At 38.0% G+C, this 17,272-nt stretch overlaps 2 protein-coding genes and 1 non-coding gene across 3 annotated transcripts; 1 reads left to right on the top strand and 2 right to left on the bottom strand.

Annotated features, from left to right (window-relative positions):
- Nucleotides 1-1,869: 1,869 nt before the first annotated feature.
- On the bottom strand, nt 1,870-10,803 carry LOC117294420 (DNA nucleotidylexotransferase-like). The gene is made up of 10 exons (XM_033776810.1): nt 10,628-10,803; nt 8,422-8,623; nt 7,993-8,100; nt 7,071-7,256; nt 6,276-6,347; nt 5,702-5,825; nt 5,159-5,291; nt 4,713-4,875; nt 3,364-4,002; nt 1,870-3,059 (listed from the first exon to the last, which is right to left on the bottom strand). The coding sequence occupies exons 1-10, from the start codon at nt 10,801-10,803 to the stop codon at nt 2,973-2,975; spliced, it is 1,890 nt and encodes a 629-aa protein (XP_033632701.1). The 3' UTR covers nt 1,870-2,972.
- Nucleotides 10,804-11,050: 247 nt separating this feature from the next.
- On the top strand, nt 11,051-12,845 carry LOC117294923 (small integral membrane protein 8-like). Its single transcript, XM_033777471.1, has 2 exons — nt 11,051-11,477; nt 12,075-12,845. Exons 1-2 carry the CDS (start codon nt 11,340-11,342, stop codon nt 12,234-12,236), a joined length of 300 nt encoding a protein of 99 aa, XP_033633362.1. The 5' UTR covers nt 11,051-11,339; the 3' UTR covers nt 12,237-12,845.
- A 3,423-nt stretch (nt 12,846-16,268) lies between these two features.
- On the bottom strand, nt 16,269-16,387 carry LOC117295188. Its single transcript, XR_004519652.1, has one exon. It is a non-coding gene; the product is annotated as a 5S ribosomal RNA (ribosomal RNA).
- Between the last annotated feature and the right edge of the window lie 885 nt (nt 16,388-17,272).

Here is a 17,272-nt window from a genome sequence, read left to right as displayed (position 1 = left end):
CTTGTGATTTTGTTTTCAATTTTTCCTCAAATTTGAGACAAATCATGCTCGTATTCATTTTTCCATTTCTTTTGCAAATTTGAATAAAATCATACTGGACTTGGCCCCTTCTGATATTTCAATTTTCTTGCCGAAATTTGAATAAATAATACTGGACTGGCCCCATGTGAATTTTCAATGTTTTGCCAAAATTTGAGAAAAATCATGCTGGATTTTCTAAAATTTTTGCCATAAATTGAGAGAAAAAAATGCTGGAGTTAGCTCTTGTGATTTTTTCAATGTTTTGCCCAAAAATTGAGAAAAATCATGCTGGACTTGAGATTCTATCAACTTTTTGCAATAATTTGATAATTTGAGAGAACAAAGCTGGACTAACCTCTTGTGATTTTTTCAATTTTCGGAAAATTTCAGAAAAATCATGCTAAAATTTGGGAAAAATCATGCAGGACTTTCGATTCAAAAAAATGCTGGAATTACCCCTTGTAATGATTTAAATTTTTTGCCAACATTTGAGAATAATGAAGCTGGACTTGCACCCTTTGTGCATTTATTTTTTGCCCAAAATTTGAGAAAAATCATGCTGGACTTACCCCTTGTGATTTAAAAAAAAAAAATCCTAAAATTTGAGAAAAATCATGCTCGACTTACCCCTTGTAATTTTTTTTGCAAAAATTTGAATATAATCATACTGGACTTGGCCCCTTGTGATATTTAAATTTTCTTGCAAAAATTTGAATAAATAATACAGGACTTGGCCCCTTGTGAATTTTCAATGTTTTGCCAAAATTTGAGAAAAATCATGCTGGACTTACCCCCTGTGATTTTTCTAATTTTTTTGCCATAAATTGAGAAAAAAAAAACGCTGGAGTTACCCCTTGTGATTTTTTTAATTGTTCACAAAAAATTTAGAAAAATCATGCTGGACTTGCGATTCTTTTAATTTGTTTGCAATCATTTGAGAGAAAAAAGCTGGACTTACATCTGATGATTTTTTAAATTTTTGCGAAAATTTCAGAAAAATCATGCTGGATTTAGCCATTGTGATTTTTTTTATTTCTACTAAAATTTGGGAAAAATCATGCAGGACTTGCAATTCTTTCAATTTTTTGCAAACATTTGAGAGAAAAATACGGACGTGATTTTTCTCAATTTTTTGCCAAAATTTGAGGGAAAAAAATGCTGGAATTACCCCTTGTGATAATTTCAATTTTTCGCCAAAATTTGAAAATAATCAAGCTGGACTAACTAACCCTGGTGATTTTTTTTTCAATTTTTCCAAAAATTTGAGAAAAATTATGCTCGACTCGCCCCTTGTAATTTTTCAATTTTTTGGGCCAAAATTTGAATAAAATCATACTGGACTTGACCCCTTGTGATATTTCAATGTTTTGCCAAAATTTGAGAAAAAATCATGCTGGATATACCCCTTGTGATTTTTCTAAAATGCTGGACTTACCCCTCCTGATGTTTTCAAGTTTGTGCAAAAAATTTAGAAAAATCATGCAGGACTTGGTAATTCATGCTGGACTTACCCCCATGTGATATTTTATTTTCCCCCAAAATTTGAGAAAAAAAATGCTGGACTTGCCCCTGGTGTGTTTTTTGTTGTTTTTATTCCTAAAATTTGATAAAAAATGCTGGACCCCCTTGTTATTTTTTGGCAAAAATTTGAGAAAAATCATGATGGACTTGCCCCTTGTGTTATTGTTATTTTATTTCTGGCAAAAATTTGATAAAAATGCTGGACTTGCCCAGTGTGTTTTTGTTATTTTATTTCGGGCCAAAATTTGATAAAAATGCTGGACTTGCCCCTTGTGATATTTTAAAATTTTTGCCCAAACTTGAGAAAAATGCTGGACTTACCCCTACTGATTTTTTCAATTTTTGTAACAAAATCAAACTGTTTTAATATTGACTATTCTGAATGACCCTCTTACACCAAACACTGCATAAGAAATGTGGTCAGACTGTTTTGGTTCCTTTAGAAGGGGCAAATTAAAGGGCTTAGTTTTCTTACATAGACTTTGCATAACATTAATTTTATTCAGAAAAATTTCACCATATCTACAATTCTTCTCATTTTTTTCAAAAAAATGTCTATAGACTTTGATACATTACTTTAAAGTTGGAAAAAGGATTGCCAGGATTCAACCAGAATACTTTAATTATTGGTTGCTAAATTAGTTTGCAAAACTAAATTCATTGATATATATTCATATATTTCATTGTATTAGAAAATTCATGAACTTCTTGAGTTCCGGACTTTTTCAACATCCCCTTGAGTTTTCAAATTTTGTCTTGAAAGAAGTAAAACAATCACCAACGGGAGAAAGAAATAGTCTGTAGTTTTGTTTTGTATTTCTGAAGATACAGAAAGTACAAGTACTAGAAAAAGGATGCCTGCAGGTCATTTTAAACAATTCCCCCATTTGTCAAATCTAACCCCCTATTCCCTCAAACCATCGAGCTCTCACAAAATCACCTGTTTTATCGTTCAATTGCATTTCTTATGGCAGAAAACTAACATTTCTGAGAAGACTTTGCATCTTTGAAGAACTTCTGTAATTACTAACAGCCAAGTACAATACTTAACATGCTGATGAAAAAAACATAAATAATAGTTAACTTGCGAGTGCAACCATGTAACGAATCTCTTTTGAGGGAGTGTTGGCTTTTCCCTGAAAGCGAGCAGAGTATACCGTTTGAAACGACGAGACTAAACCGGCTCTTTTCAGAGCCATCACCTCCTCAAAAGAGACACGGTTGTACCTGTTAGTGTACTATTATTTATATTTAATTCTTATTCTCCACACCATGCAAAGCTTCAGACATCACTTACATTAAACTATTCTTGCATAAACCATCAAAGAAAAACTAGTTCAGTGCCGCTCCTGGATTCCGGTAATCAGTGGAGCCAGTTCGTGTGATGTTGACCTGGTTGTGGAATTATGAGGATATTTCTTAATTGAAAGTCAGCAGTTGCGGTCATGTGGTTCTCTGTAATCCAGCTTCAGGTGCTCAAATATCTCCTTTTGGTTCTCCGCAAGAAGAAATTTATTCTGGATGGAAGAGAAGTATTAAAAAAAACATTCATAAATACCTCAGACAATTTTGTTATTCCTATTGGTGGAGAGCGCGTCACGTGGGTGTGTATAAACCTTTGTTTATGACCAGTAAAAAGTGTTGAAACATGGGCATGACACGCGAGCTTGCACCCGTGATTAAATAGACAGTTTCTTCATTCCTAGAAGAGAGCAACTGCCGGGACAGTTGTGCCACATCACGCGATACGTGCGACGCGCACATCATTCCCTTATAAGGAGTTGTTTACCCGATCGAAGGATAATAACGAAGGAGACTTACGTTGACTTTGTCGAACAACCCATGGCTCGTCAGCGTCATGTTCATCTCCTTATTTGCATAATCCCGGATTGATCGGTTGAACATCCGCGACCCGATCCAACCCAAAAGGGCATAAGCGTACTGACTCTGCGGCGTAATGATGAAATCGACGCGCCGAGCGACCCAATCGCTTCTGGTCAATCCTCCATCCAAGTCTCTGTCTCTGCAGGTTTGCTCACTGTCACGAGGCGTTACCATCAGAACTGCATCACTGGGTATTTTGTTGTCACTCCATCGAGTGCCTGCCAGGGAAGCTGTCTCAGCGTTCCTAAACTGTAGACCACTTTCTCCCTCCCGGGCTCCTCTCTCCTCTGATGCCCCAACTGATGAGCAAAGCCTCGTCTCAACATCATCTCCACTTCTTTTCGTCATATCCATCACAACTACGTCCCCCAGCACATCAACCACTCTCCTCGCTCTATCGACAGTTTGAAGTTCGGCTGCAGTCACTCCCTCCTCATCACTTCTTGAATCAGAGTCTTTACACCCTGCTCTATGTTGTCTCAGCTTGGTATCGACCGCTCCATTTTTAAGATGTTTTGGCAGTCGGAAAATGCTGAAGCATCGTTCGAAATGGTCCATGGTAAGATTGCGCCTCACCTAAAACAATAATAACACAGCGTTTATTTAGCGCTTCACACTCAATAGTCGTGTAGCGCTTGACAAGAAAAATCACTACAACATAACAAGAATACAAACCTGACAAATTGAAGCATTAACACGAAAAGCAGCAGACACAATTTTACAGACATTATGCAATGACGTCATCACAACACCATCTTATAGGTAAAACAATGATGAAAATGCTTATCTACTTTAGCAAGATGCAAGAGACGGGCCAACATTCGACATTTGCAATTCTGATTCTGTGTATACAGGGTGGTTAAAAAAAAGTGACCAACTTTTGTCAGACATGTTCACCTACTTATAAGTTTTTACAATTATTTTTGAATTTTATGAAAGTGGTGACTTTTGAGAATTAGTGGTGGAAAAATCTGAGGAGACCAGACAGGACTTTTTTTGAGGGTTTTGGGACTGGTGCAAAACTTCCATTAAGTTTTTTATTTATTTCTGGCTTATTTAGTACTATCACATTAGAAATCACTTCTTTGTACAAAGCAGGCATGACATTTTGTACCTGGTAAAAAGTAGGAATACTTTTTAGAGTACAAGGGCTTACCTACATGTACACATGTTAAAGTCACAATTCGTCTGATTTTCCCCAGGGGCAAAACAAATCGGAAATCAGACTTCAGAAAAAATGTTGCATAAAAAACGAGTCTTTTACAAATGTATTTAAAAATATTTACCTGTCTTATAGCTGCCTCGCTGTAGGAGCTATTTTGAACATCAGTATACTCCAAGAGTTGTCTCTTCTGTAGAGCGTTGAGAATCATGGCTAAGAGACCCTTCTCTTTACCCTCCATTGGATGTGAAATGAGAAGGTCGACATCATGCCCCGTCGCCTTGCCCCTAAAGATTCAGAAGGGCAAAACTTAGAAATATTGTTAACAGTACCGGATTCAAGCTCTGGTGTTTGACGAGCAGAGTGTGGGTTCAAATCCTGGTCGTAACACGTGCTTCCATAAGCAAGACACTTAACAATTATTGCTTCATAAAGTTGGGGAGCTCAAAGGTAGTGCTTTTTTCAGCCCCAGGAGTAGGTGGCAACGGCCCATGGAAAACAAATTTGTAGTCCACACTTGCAGGCCTTCAGGTAGTGTGTCTGGCGACTTGCATACAAAATTGATCCTACCTACTGAAGCCACCAGTAATTGTGACTGTAGTCCCTGGCAATATCTTCTCTGCTTCCGCTGCCACAATCTTCTGAATGACGTTAGCTTCCTGTCTGCTCACAGGTGTGTTAATATCATCATACAAATCTATACCTGGGGAAGTAGAAAGGAAACATTTTGAGAGATTTCAAATTTCTTGTGGACGTTTATTATTGAATCCTGCAGTCGATTTCACAAAACACTTAATCCTATCTCGAGTTAGGACGAGTAACTCGCCCTATCTTAGAATGAGTCTAATTCGTCATAACATCTATGGATACGATACGTAACTGAACTCGTCCTAAGTCCTAAGATTAATCCAAAGTTAGGAAGAGTTTGGTGAAATCGCCAGCTGGGTGGTCGGGTTGGTGAAGTGATATCTTTTTTCGCCTTCCATCTCTAGGACCCCGGTTCGAATCAAGCTGGGGGCAATATATGTGGATTGGGTTTTCAGTCCCTACTTTATTGCATTGGTTTTCACTGGAATAATTCTTTACAATTTCTTAAATGTCAAGAAGATTTACCGTATCTCTGCTCAGTTGTCAAGGTGACATGCGGACATCGTTTGACATCATCAAGTGTCCTCAACTTCATATCGTACCATTTCCTGCCGGTTGCAGTACCGCAACCAAACACACCAGTGAAAATCTGTTTGAAAGACGAGAAGTAAAAAAAAAAAAAAAAAAAGCTTAGAAAGTTCAATATATCAGATTGGTTCAGCGGTTTCCTGAAATAGTGTACGGATTGTACACTTGGAACTTTGCAAGGTGGGAGCATAATTAGGTGAGGTTTGCAGTAGCACTATGTGTAAATATCTTTTGAGTCAAGTTGGTTCTAGCCAGAGGGGTGTCCGGGTGTCTTTTGGACACCCTGTTTTAAATTTGGACAACCAGTTTCACCTGTCTTTCACATGTAAGTGAACATTTTCAAAACCCAGTTTTTAAGTTTCCAGCAATTTGTGACACCCATTTATCAAATCTTGACTACAGCTTTGTCTACAGCGTTATCAGAACTTGTCAGGATCGATTTGGTTTGTAACTTGAAAGCAGAATGTTACAGCTCCCTCATATGGTGGCCTTGCAGGGGGGACATTTTTACCTTCATGGTCTTGAACCATTCGTCATCTAAGATTCCTTCCACCTCCGATGAGAATCCTTCCTCAAGAATCTCCTAAAGAAAAACAAAAAACATAAGTCCCACTAAGAAATTTACCATTTTAAAAGTCTTGGCATGTGGAATGGAATAGCATCCAGCCGTAATAGTCCGGGGTGGATTTCACGACAAGTCTTATCTCGAGTTAGTACGAGTTACTCGTCCTAACTTAGGACCAGCCTAACGATTTTCAGATCTCCTAAGACTAGTCCTAACTCTTTTTGAAATCGACCCCTGGCTGCCCGATTTCTAAAGCGTTTACGCAACTGTGTAGGTTCTTTTGCGCATCATCTTATGCCTAAAGGAAGGGTTATTATTATTTTTTTTAGACGAGCAGAGTATACTGCTCAAAGCGTTGAGACCAAACCGGCTCTATTTATATTTATAGTTACTCAAATTTTTGTTATTGATTTCTAATTAACAGGAGCATTTCAGAAGAAAACATTTTGCAAATAGCTTACTACCATTACCATCTTTCAACCAAGTAAACATAAATCACACAATTTGTTTCAGGGTCATTACGCATCGTATGCCCCTACTTATAAGTTGTGTAACACTAACACAATAAATCTGTGCAAGTGGACTTATGCAGTTGTATTAAGTTTTTTGAAATTGGCTATCAAATGGACTCTTGCATTTGCACTCAAAGGTGCACTGTGAGAGTAAAAAAAAATCTTAAAAAAAATAGCAAAATCTCATCATTTATAGTTTTTTTCACAAAACCAAAAAAACTAAATCTACCTGGATAAGTCTCTTGCAGTGTTTCCCACCCTTAAGATCGTTCAAGTTTTCCACTTCACGCATGCTCCTGACTGGCCTTGGCAGGGCTTTGAGGGCAGCAGATGCCTTGCGGAAGGCAAGTGCCCTTGAGGCATTCTGGTCACCACCAAGGAAGTCTGCTTGTTTCTCAAGAGTCTCCAATGCATCCTGTACAAAAATGATCACAACCATCATTATTTCTTTTCTCGCCTTCCACCTCAGGGCGCCGGTTCGAATCTTACTGGGGGCACTATGTGGATTGGGTTTTCAGTCCCTACCTGATTGTGGGTTTTCCTTCGAATAATTATCTGTTTTTTTTCTCCCACATCTAAAACCAGGCATGCAACTGTAACTTCACCAAAAAAAGGAAGTTACAAAATGTCAATGACTTGTATAATATTTTTCAAATTTGAATGGTAAAACTGAGATTAAAAAAAGAGGAAATTAGCTGATCCTAGGAAAGATTGCATGCCTGTATTATATCTGAAACTTCCTACTTTGATACTTGCATTGAGGAGATGGATGCAAGTTGTCCCATGTCAATGCCATTGGTACCCCTTAAAATTGTCAAATAGAAAGGCAAAACTTCTTCCTAGAGTTGACCTTAACCAAGGAGAAAACACCTTGCTCATTGCCCTTTCAAAACAGATATTCAGGCCTGCAAACGAGAATGGCAGAACAACTGTTTACACCCCTATTCCAACATCCCTATGTTTAGACACCCCTATGTTCGGACACCGCTTGTGCGTTTTTCCTAACCATAACCTTAACCCTAATAACCATAACCTTAACCCTAAGTGCTTTTTTTTTTTTAAACATAGAGATTGCCAGGACATATAGGGGTGCGGAATATAGAGCAGTCACAGAATATTCATGTACACAAAGTGAGAAGAGGTTTTCTTACAGTGAGTTTCTTGTTGTGATGATACAATGGTGTTCTTCTCTGACAGCTGAACTTGGCATCTTGATACTCTGCCTTTGTGGGTGCTGGGCACGAGCATAAGGGCGTCACCTGGGGAGAATAACAAATTGTTCATATTTTTTGTTTTCTCATCTGGGGGTCAGCTCCTTTTTACTGTATTTTCTTTGCATCTTAGGGGATGCAACTTTTTGTTTCAGATTTCAAAAACTAAACCACACAGGAAACTGGCTGGGCAAAATTGTTTCATGACTTGGGGTTGAACAAAGACAAACTGTGCTGGATAGATGGTGGTTGGTGGATTGCTGGCACATTTCCAAAGGTCGTTGGTTCAAACCCACTCTCGCCGGGAGCTCAAGGAACGTACCCACTAACAATGATAGTAACACTTGAAATTCTATAGTTTTGGAATACCTTTTTGTCTGCCTCTTTCAGCTGGTGTTCCTGCGTTACCTCAACTGGTGCCCCTTCCTCCATGCAAGACGAGAACCAGCGCATGGAAACAATCTCTGCATTTTCCAACAGGAGACCAACGTTCACATCGGTTGATCGTTCCAAAATCTCTAAAACTTCCTCTCTTGTCTCAAGCTCGGAAACTATGTGGGTGACTGACTCGCTGTGAAAGCAAAAAAAAGTTGTTTAAAGGACTGTCTCTGTCTATTCAAAGAACTATGAGGTTTGTTCCGCTATCGTCTTCGTGGAGACGATAGCGTAACAAACCTTATAGTTCTAGAAGTAGTCTCTGTCCATGTTCGACATGTCCCTGTGGGTAGTATTTACCATTCAGATGAGCAAAAAAAAAAAGGATTTCCAAACCACCAGCCGCCCTGAAACTTTTTTGTGCACAATTCATTTTTATCTCAGCTTGCATATTAAAAGAAAAGGAGTACAGTGCCCCATTCACTGGGTCTAGGTTCGAATCCCACCAGGGGAACTATGTGGATTGGGTTTTCAGTCCCTACTTCATACATGACTGCAGGGGTTTTCCCTGGAAAAATATATATAATTGATTAAATTATCATCTGGGCATGGGGTTTTCCCTCCCGCTTATAAGTATTAAAAGTAAAAGAAAACTAATAAAATTTCTTCATTGTGTTCATCTTCTCTTCTTGTTAATTGAATTGAAGAGTTGTTAGAGCGTTGAGAATATTTATAAATTTACAGATCATAGACCTCTACCAGTACAAGGGGTAGTACAGTAGAGAGTAAAGTATCCTCCATTGTCCCATTTTCAAGGTCTTATGGCTTTTTCTTTAAATTGGAAAAAAATATAATGATGCCATAATATATCAACTGATGCGCTAATTAGCTTCATTTGTTTATGTAAGAAGTATGCAAACATAATTATATTAAAACTTGATGGACATTGAAATTTTTACACCACACACCGATCTGTTAATTCTTCAACAGCGTCCCATTTGTTTTGAGTTTTTCCTGTTTTCGAGGCAAACGAGAAAGTATGGTTTCCCGGTGAAGCCATACGTGGGAAGAAACATATATATGCAGTGACTGCAAGTGTTCTATAAGGCTTTGTGTATGACTCTATAGCCAGCTGTTGTCTTCATTTTATTCAACATGTTTGTTTTGACATTAAAAAAATACCATGGTAATTTGAGTGTTAAAAAATGCTCCAAATATATTAGAAAATGATATAAGGCACATGGCCTCTGTATTTTTTCCCCAAAATGCTCAGCAGAATATTCAATCACATGATTTGATTATCGTGAATTGTCAATTGAAAAAGTGTTTGATGAAACTTTTTCAGCAGGCAATTTTGTTTGTATGTGGCCCAACCAAACTTTTTGCATTTGCAAGTAGTGCAACTAACCAGTGCCAGTGGAGCCTTACACGTTTCTAAGTTTTGGTCAAGGGAGAGGAGACTATTTGCTTGAAAAGTCAAACCTCAAACGTTTTATCGAGGGACTGTTTACATCGGGCACAGAGAGGTCACAGATTTGCCTTGATTTTAGGGACACCACCTTGAAAACAGGACGTCCTATATGATAAAGATCCAGCGTAACACCAGAGATTGACTTCCAAACCAGCCCCACTGTTGTGGCAAGGCCTAGCTAGCTAGCCGCCTAGATACACTCTGTTTATTCTTATTTTAAAACAGAAAAATCCATAGCAACGAGAAATGGATCACTCGATCACCATAACAAAAAATGGGTTAATATGTTTTAATTAGGACTTTCTGCCCGGTTTATATTTGTTTATCTGGTGTGTAGATGTCTAGTTGGTACTGTCTAGTCCTTGGTCTTTTTGTTGTCCATTCTCGTTTGTCTTCTGTCCGTGGTTTTCTTGTTTACTGCCCTTTAGGCATTTGTGTTTAATCCTGTTGTTTGCTTTTTCTGTGATTTTTTGTATTTGTATGTTTTTTGTCGCATAATAATGGAGAAAAAAAAATAATAATAAAATAAAAAGATACACTCCGCCCCTACCCCTCGCGACTAAGTCACACCACCATGGAGGAAGAACACACACCATGCACACAGACGAATACCCACACACAGACAGTGCAGTGTCTCTGAGTCTGAGTGTCACTGTCAGTGTCACTGTCACTGACTGACCATCCATGCCATGCATGCTAACATACGGACGCGCAACTGACTTTACTTACTCTAATTTTTCAGACACTGGGAAGCCATTTTTTCTTGCTAATTTCTTTAGATGCTCGCAACGTATACGCTGTATTTTTATATCGACAATAAATATGGAAATTTCTGGAAACTTAATAGGAAAAACAATACTCTCCTTTGCACCGACAACTTTGCGTCGCTTCATGGGCGCAGCCATCTTTGTTCTAGATCCAAATCTCGTGTGTTTTGGGCAGTAAGTTCTTTAGTCTATTATTAATTAACTATTTCATTTTTGTAGCAATCATTTACACAAATTGTTAATTTAATTTAATAGATATTTTGTATGTGTATTGTGTAAAAGCTTGTTGATTTAATTTATTCTATTTAATGTTCTATTTTTCGACGTTCTCGCGAGACTTTAAGTACCTATAAAGAGGTCAATCGAAACCAAAGGTCATGAAAGCTGTCGTCTGCTGCTCATGCTGCAAATGTGTTCGATGCTTTCTGAGCGAGCTTGTAATATTTCTCATGATCTGCACTGACTGAAGAAATACGTGGACCAAAATCAAGTCATTGCGTGATTATGGTAGTGAGCTAGACAAAGCAACCAGACTCATTTATGTTTGTGAAATAGCTAGGTTTGCATTGATTGTGAAGAAAAACAGACGGCATAGTTTTGACTTTGCACTGTACATGCTGTTGACTGTGTGTAAACCCAATTAGTACAGACAGTCTTTTGAACTGAACAGAGAAATGGCCGAGTCGACCGACAACAACCAGAAGCCATCCACTGGATCTGGACAGAAAAGTAGTCGACTACAAGGAGGACTGGGAACTGTACGAACAACTAGTCTTTTCAGGGCCGTCAACTTTGAACTTTTTGCTCGACAGGTGAATAATTATTGTTGTTAATTTTATTTTAGTTCTACGATAACGTAACCCTCCTGCTACGCCGTCGGCAGGAGGGTTACGTTATCGCAACAGTACTAGTTTTTATAATTCATTCAGTTTTGCCTGCTCTGCAAGTTTTTACCTTTTTGTTAATTTCTCATTGGTTCATTGAATAATCATGACTGGAAAGAAAGGCAATCTGCAAAAAAAGAAATTTAAGCAAAACCATATTTTGTTTTACAGAAACTTAATACATTTTACCCAGTGTAAATAATTTGGTTGTTATAATAATATAATTGTAACTCTCGACATTCTAAAGGAAAGTTGTCAAAAATAGATTATTCTAGCAGCTAGCTTTCATCAAGCCATGCTCATACATGATATGATGAAATCAGAATTATGAAATGAACAAAATTATGGAGCATCAACAAGTGTAGTTGCGATAATATCAGAAGGAGGGTTACGTTATCGTAACTACAAAAAGTGCAGCTTCCCATCTACAGTGTTTAAAAGCAGCTCTATGAAGTTGGGCCCTCAGTGATTTATTTTTTGGTATGTGTGAATGATTTATTATGTTTATTTCTTTATTCAACACAGAACAAGTATGTGATGGGATTTGGCTTGGTTGCGTTAACGGGCTGCGTGGCTTACATAGCTTACCTCAATGCTACGACGGAGAACAAGAGAGACAGGATGTATGAGGAACACCACCCAGACGGGACAAAAGAAATAAGGATCAAAAGGTCAAAGTGGGACTGACCAAGACTGCACAACAATGATGTTTTACAAGTTGAAAGCAGTACTGTTCTCACTGAGTGACTCTACACCAACAACTGAGAATTAATGGCGCCAACAGTTGGGACAGTTAACTGATAGTTGGTTTACTATAGTTGGAACATTTAACTCCAGTTGGAACAGTTAACTATAATTGGGACAGTTAACTAGATTTCGGACAGTTAACTACAGTTTGGAAAGTTAACTACAGTTGGGACAGCATGTCATATACCGGTGTCGGATGCAATTGTGTCCGCCATGCAATACTGTCCGCACTGGACACTTTTGCATATGCAATCGTGTCCGGGGCTATGAACAAACCTTCCGGCGGACATGTACATGACTGTACGTGTGTGCATAAGCGGCATGCACTGAGCCTACGTATATGTAGCATGAATGTTCACGTATTTTATGATTGCAGCAATAGAATACCACGGCCGAACATTTCCCATGTCATTCATGACGTGCACTTAGCTTGTAAAAAAACGGCGACTGTGTTCCTTCGACCGAGGGCCTTTAATTTAAGCAAGGACGGTTTTGCACTGGGGTGGACACAACTGCATATGCAAATGTGTCCGGGCGGACACAATTGCATTATGCAACAGTGTCTGGGCGGACACAATTGCATATGCAAAACCGTCCGGCAGACATTATTGCATATGCAATCATGTCCTCTGGATAGTATTGCATGGAGGACATAATTGCATGCGACACCGGCTTGAATTTAGGACACAATACTCAAATTGGGTGTAATGAAGTTGAGACTGCCTCTTGACCAAACTTTGTGACAGTCAGCACTCAGTTGTTGCAATAATCATTTGAACATCCGCCTGCCTAAATATAAAGCTATTTTAAGAAACTTGTAAACAGATATTTACCACATTTTATTGATGAAATAAAAGCAAATAATGAATACAAAATGAAAATCTCAGAATCAAATTCATGGAAATTACTTCTTTCTCGAAAACTACGTCACTTCAGAAGGAGCCGTAAGCCGTTTCTCTCAATGCTTTATGCTATCAACCTCTCACCATTACTTGTTACCAAGCACACTGTTACCAAGTGAGGTTTTACGCTAATAAGTATTTTGAGGAATTACCAATAGTGTCCACTAATTCAAAAATTTTAATTTAAAAAATATATTAATAGTTTTTGTGTTTTTTTTTTTTTTTTTTTTGGGGGGGGGCAACATTTCCTAATTTCCAGAATGCTTTTGTTGACAAGAGAACTGCACATGGCGTATCCTTTGGATATGTCGGGAAATAGAAATTGCCCTCCTTTAATATGATTAATAGAATTTGTACATCTTGATGGTCTGGTGTTTCAAATTGGCAGTGAGAAACTCATTTTAGAACTCCTAAATTGTTAAAGACACTGGACACTATTGGTAATTGTCGAAGACCGGTCCTCTCACTTGCTGTATCTCAACATATGCATAAAATAACAAACCTGTGAATACTTGAGCTCAATCGGTCGTCGAAGTTGCAATATAATATAATATGAAAGAAAATACACCCTCGTCACACGAAGTTGCGTGCGTTCAGATGCTGGATTTCGAGACCTCAAATTCTAAATCTGAGGTCTCGAAATCAAATTCGTGGAAAATTACTACTTGCTCGAACACTACTCCACTTCAACGGGAGCCGTTTCTCACAATGTTTAAAACTACCAACCTCTCCCCATTACTCGTTACCAAGTAAGGTTTTATGCTACCAAGTAAGGTTTTATATTTTGAGTAATAACCAATAGTGTCCACTGCCTTTAACACAAGTGCTTTCATCAAAGTAAACTTGAACAGTAATTGTGGGAATGACTGGAATAGTTACCAGCCTTTCACAATTTCAATGGGTTTCATTGTTTCAAGGATCTTTTCCCACAGCCTTGACAGCGTTTTTGTGAGTTGGGGTTCATTGTTTGGTGTCATTGAGTAATGAAGCAATCAGCTTTGAAGGTTGAAATGGGGGTCTGGAAAGTTTCTCCCAGAGCAAAATCTTGAATTACACAACCCTAGACTGGGTGACCTTATGCAAGATACTATGTGAATCGACCAATGGTAGCATTTAAGACTTCCCTAGGCATTATAAATATTCAGTATCCTTCAGTGATAAACCAATCAGAGATTGGTCTGGCGTCGCTGACCAGCAGATGTTTTTAGGGTATAGAGGGCCTAACGTCATTCTGAATCGATGAGCTCGTTTAGAGACAGTCTACACATCTTTGGGTGAGTTTTGATCTTTGGTGTAAATTGGTAGTTTTTACAATTTCTTGTTTTAATCCGTTATGTTTTACTGAATCACAAAGACACTGGACACTATTTGTAATTGTCAAAGACCAGTCTTCTCACTTCGGGTATCTCAACATATGCATAAAATAACAAACCTGTGAAAATTTGAGCTCAATTAGTGGTCGTGTGCGAGTTAATTAATGAGGGAAAAAACACCTTTGTCACACGAAGTTGTGCCTTGATTTCGGGCACCTCAAATTCTAATTCTGAGGTCTCAAAATCAAATTCGTGAAAAATTACTTTTTTCTCGTAAACTACATTTCAGAGGGAGCCGTTTCTCACAACGTTTATACCATCAACCTCTCCCCGTTACTCGTTGCCAAGTAAGGTTTTATGCTAGCAACTATTTTGAGTAATTATTACCAATAGTGTCCACTGCTAATACAGTTGGTAACGTAGTTTTTGAGAAAGGGGTTAATTCCCACTCAATAATAAAACGCTTCACTCCCTGAAACCTATGAGCATTGTCATTTTCTTGTGAAGATTTAAACGTGATGTATATAGCTGAGTGTCGTCTGCGTATACACATGGTAATTCTGATTAAACTTCCAGGATGATGTCACGAATCGGTAAAGTGTACAACGTTTCACTGCGGGCCCAGTACCGACCCCTGTGGCACACAGTAGTTCAAAATAACAAGGTCTGATGTCGCAGCGCCGGTAAGACATATAAACACGGTGAGTTATTATCAGTAAAGATACGATTTTTTTTTTGTTTACATTATAGAACATTTCTTTCAATAGAAAAAAAGCAAAAGCCTGCGGCGGTGTATTCAACGTAGTATGGCCGTAGGCGGAAGATACAGTAATCCAACTGTATTTATACAAATCCAATTTGTAAACATGACAAAGCCACTACGCATGCGCCATTTGTTAGACTTGCACAGCCTCAACTGGTTTAAATTCTAAGACGCATATACAGTGATTACCAATCTTTAACAGAATTACATTATAAATGTTAAGGCCTACCAATGAAAATAATGTTAAATGTGATAGTTGTGTACAAGCTGAATGCTTTGAAAAATACAATACTTGAAAATGTGACATTATTAACATTACCCCTCGCACTGGTGGTACTACTCAAAATAATAAAAACCGACTTGGTCAAACGAGCAATGGAGAGCAGTTGGTAGAATAAAATATGGTGAGAAACGGCTCACTCTGAAGTAACGTAGTTTTTGCGAAAGTGGTTATTTTTCACTCAAATAATAAAATGGTTCACTTCCTGAAACCTAGAGGCATTGACATTTTCTTGAGAATTAAACATGATAGATGAGTGTCGTGTGCGTACACATGTTAAATCCATGGTAATTCCGATAAAATTTCAGGATGATGTCACGTATCGGTAAAGTGTACATTACAACGTATCACTGCGGGCCCAGTACCGACCCCTGTGGCACCATGGTGGCACAGAGTAGTTCAAAACAACATGGTCTGAAATCGCAGCGCCGGTAAGACATATAAAACACGGTGAGTTATATTGGTAAAGATACGAATTGAGGAAAATAAATAATATTAATCGGGTTTGTGTGTGTGTGTTTTTTTTTTCAAAAACATTTTTATATCATTTCTATAATTCGAAAAAAGCAAGTAAAACATAAAAACACGGTGAGTTATATTTGTAAAGATACGAATTGAGGAAAATAAATAATATTAATCGGGTTTTTTCCGTTTTTTTTTTTTTTCCAAAAACATTTTTATATCATTTCTATATTTCGAAAAAAAAAAAGCAAAAGCCTACGGCACCCGGTATTCCCAGGCGGTCTCCCATCCAAGTACTGACCGGGCCCGACGTTGCTTAACTTCGGTGATCGGACGAGAACCGGTGTATTCAACGTAGTATGGCCGTAGGCGGAAGATAGAGTAATCCAACGGTATTTATACAAATCCAATTTGTAAACATGACAAAGCCACTACGCATGCGCCATATGTTAGACTTGCACAGCCTCAACGCCTATACAGTGATTACCAATCTTTAACAGAATTACATTATAAATGTTAAGGCCTACCAATGAAAATAATGTTAAATGTGATAGTTGTGTACAAGCTGAATGCTTTGAAAAATACAATACTTGAAAATGTGACATTATTAACATTACCCCTCGCACTGGTGGTACTACTCAAAATAATAAAAACCGACTTGGTCAAACGAGCAATGGAGAGCAGTTGGTAGAATAAAACATGGTGAGAAACGGCTCACTCTGAAGTAACGTAGTTTTTGCGAAAGTGGTTATTTTTCACTCAAATAATAAAATGGTTCACTCCCTGAAACCTAGAGGCATTGACATTTTCTTGAGAATTAAACATGATAGATGAGTGTCGTGTGCGTACACATGTTAAATCCATGGTAATTCCGATAAAATTTCAGGATGATGTCACGTATCGGTAAAGTGTACATTACAACGTATCACTGCGGGCCCAGTACCGACCCCTGTGGCACCATGGTGGCACAGAGTAGTTCAAAACAACATGGTCTGAAATCGCAGCGCCGGTAAGACATATAAAACACGGTGAGTTATATTGGTAAAGATACGAATTGAGGAAAATAAATAATATTAATCGGGTTTGTGTGTGTGGTTTTTTTTTCAAAAACATTTTTATATCATTTCTATAATTCGAAAAAAGCAAGTAAAACATAAAAACACGGTGAGTTATATTTGTAAAGATACGAATTGAGGAAAATAAATAATATTAATCGGGTTTTTTCCGTTTTTTTTTTTTTTTTCCAAAAACATTTT

The sequence above is a fragment of the Asterias rubens genome, chromosome 9 (genome assembly GCF_902459465.1).
Source record: "Asterias rubens chromosome 9, eAstRub1.3, whole genome shotgun sequence".
Taxonomy (NCBI): domain Eukaryota; kingdom Metazoa; phylum Echinodermata; class Asteroidea; order Forcipulatida; family Asteriidae; genus Asterias; species Asterias rubens.
The sequence above is the reverse complement of the archived record's forward strand: the minus strand, read 5'-3'. Positions and strand labels throughout refer to the sequence as shown.

Bases quoted from the DNA above. Each gene is read 5' to 3' on its own strand.
- LOC117294420 (XM_033776810.1), bottom strand. From the start codon at position 10,803: ATGGCTGCGCCCATGAAGCGACGCAAAGTTGTCGGTGCAAAGGAGAGT. The intron at 8,101-8,421 runs GTATTCCAAAAC...TATTCTCCCCAG, and splicing joins TGAAAGAGGCAGACAAAAAG to GTGACGCCCTTATGCTCGTG. The intron at 5,826-6,275 runs GTAAAAATGTCC...TCTTTCAAACAG, and splicing joins AATGGTTCAAGACCATGAAG to ATTTTCACTGGTGTGTTTGG.
- LOC117294923 (XM_033777471.1), top strand. From the start codon at position 11,340: ATGGCCGAGTCGACCGACAACAACCAGAAGCCATCCACTGGATCTGGA. The intron at 11,478-12,074 runs GTGAATAATTAT...TATTCAACACAG, and splicing joins TTGAACTTTTTGCTCGACAG to AACAAGTATGTGATGGGATT.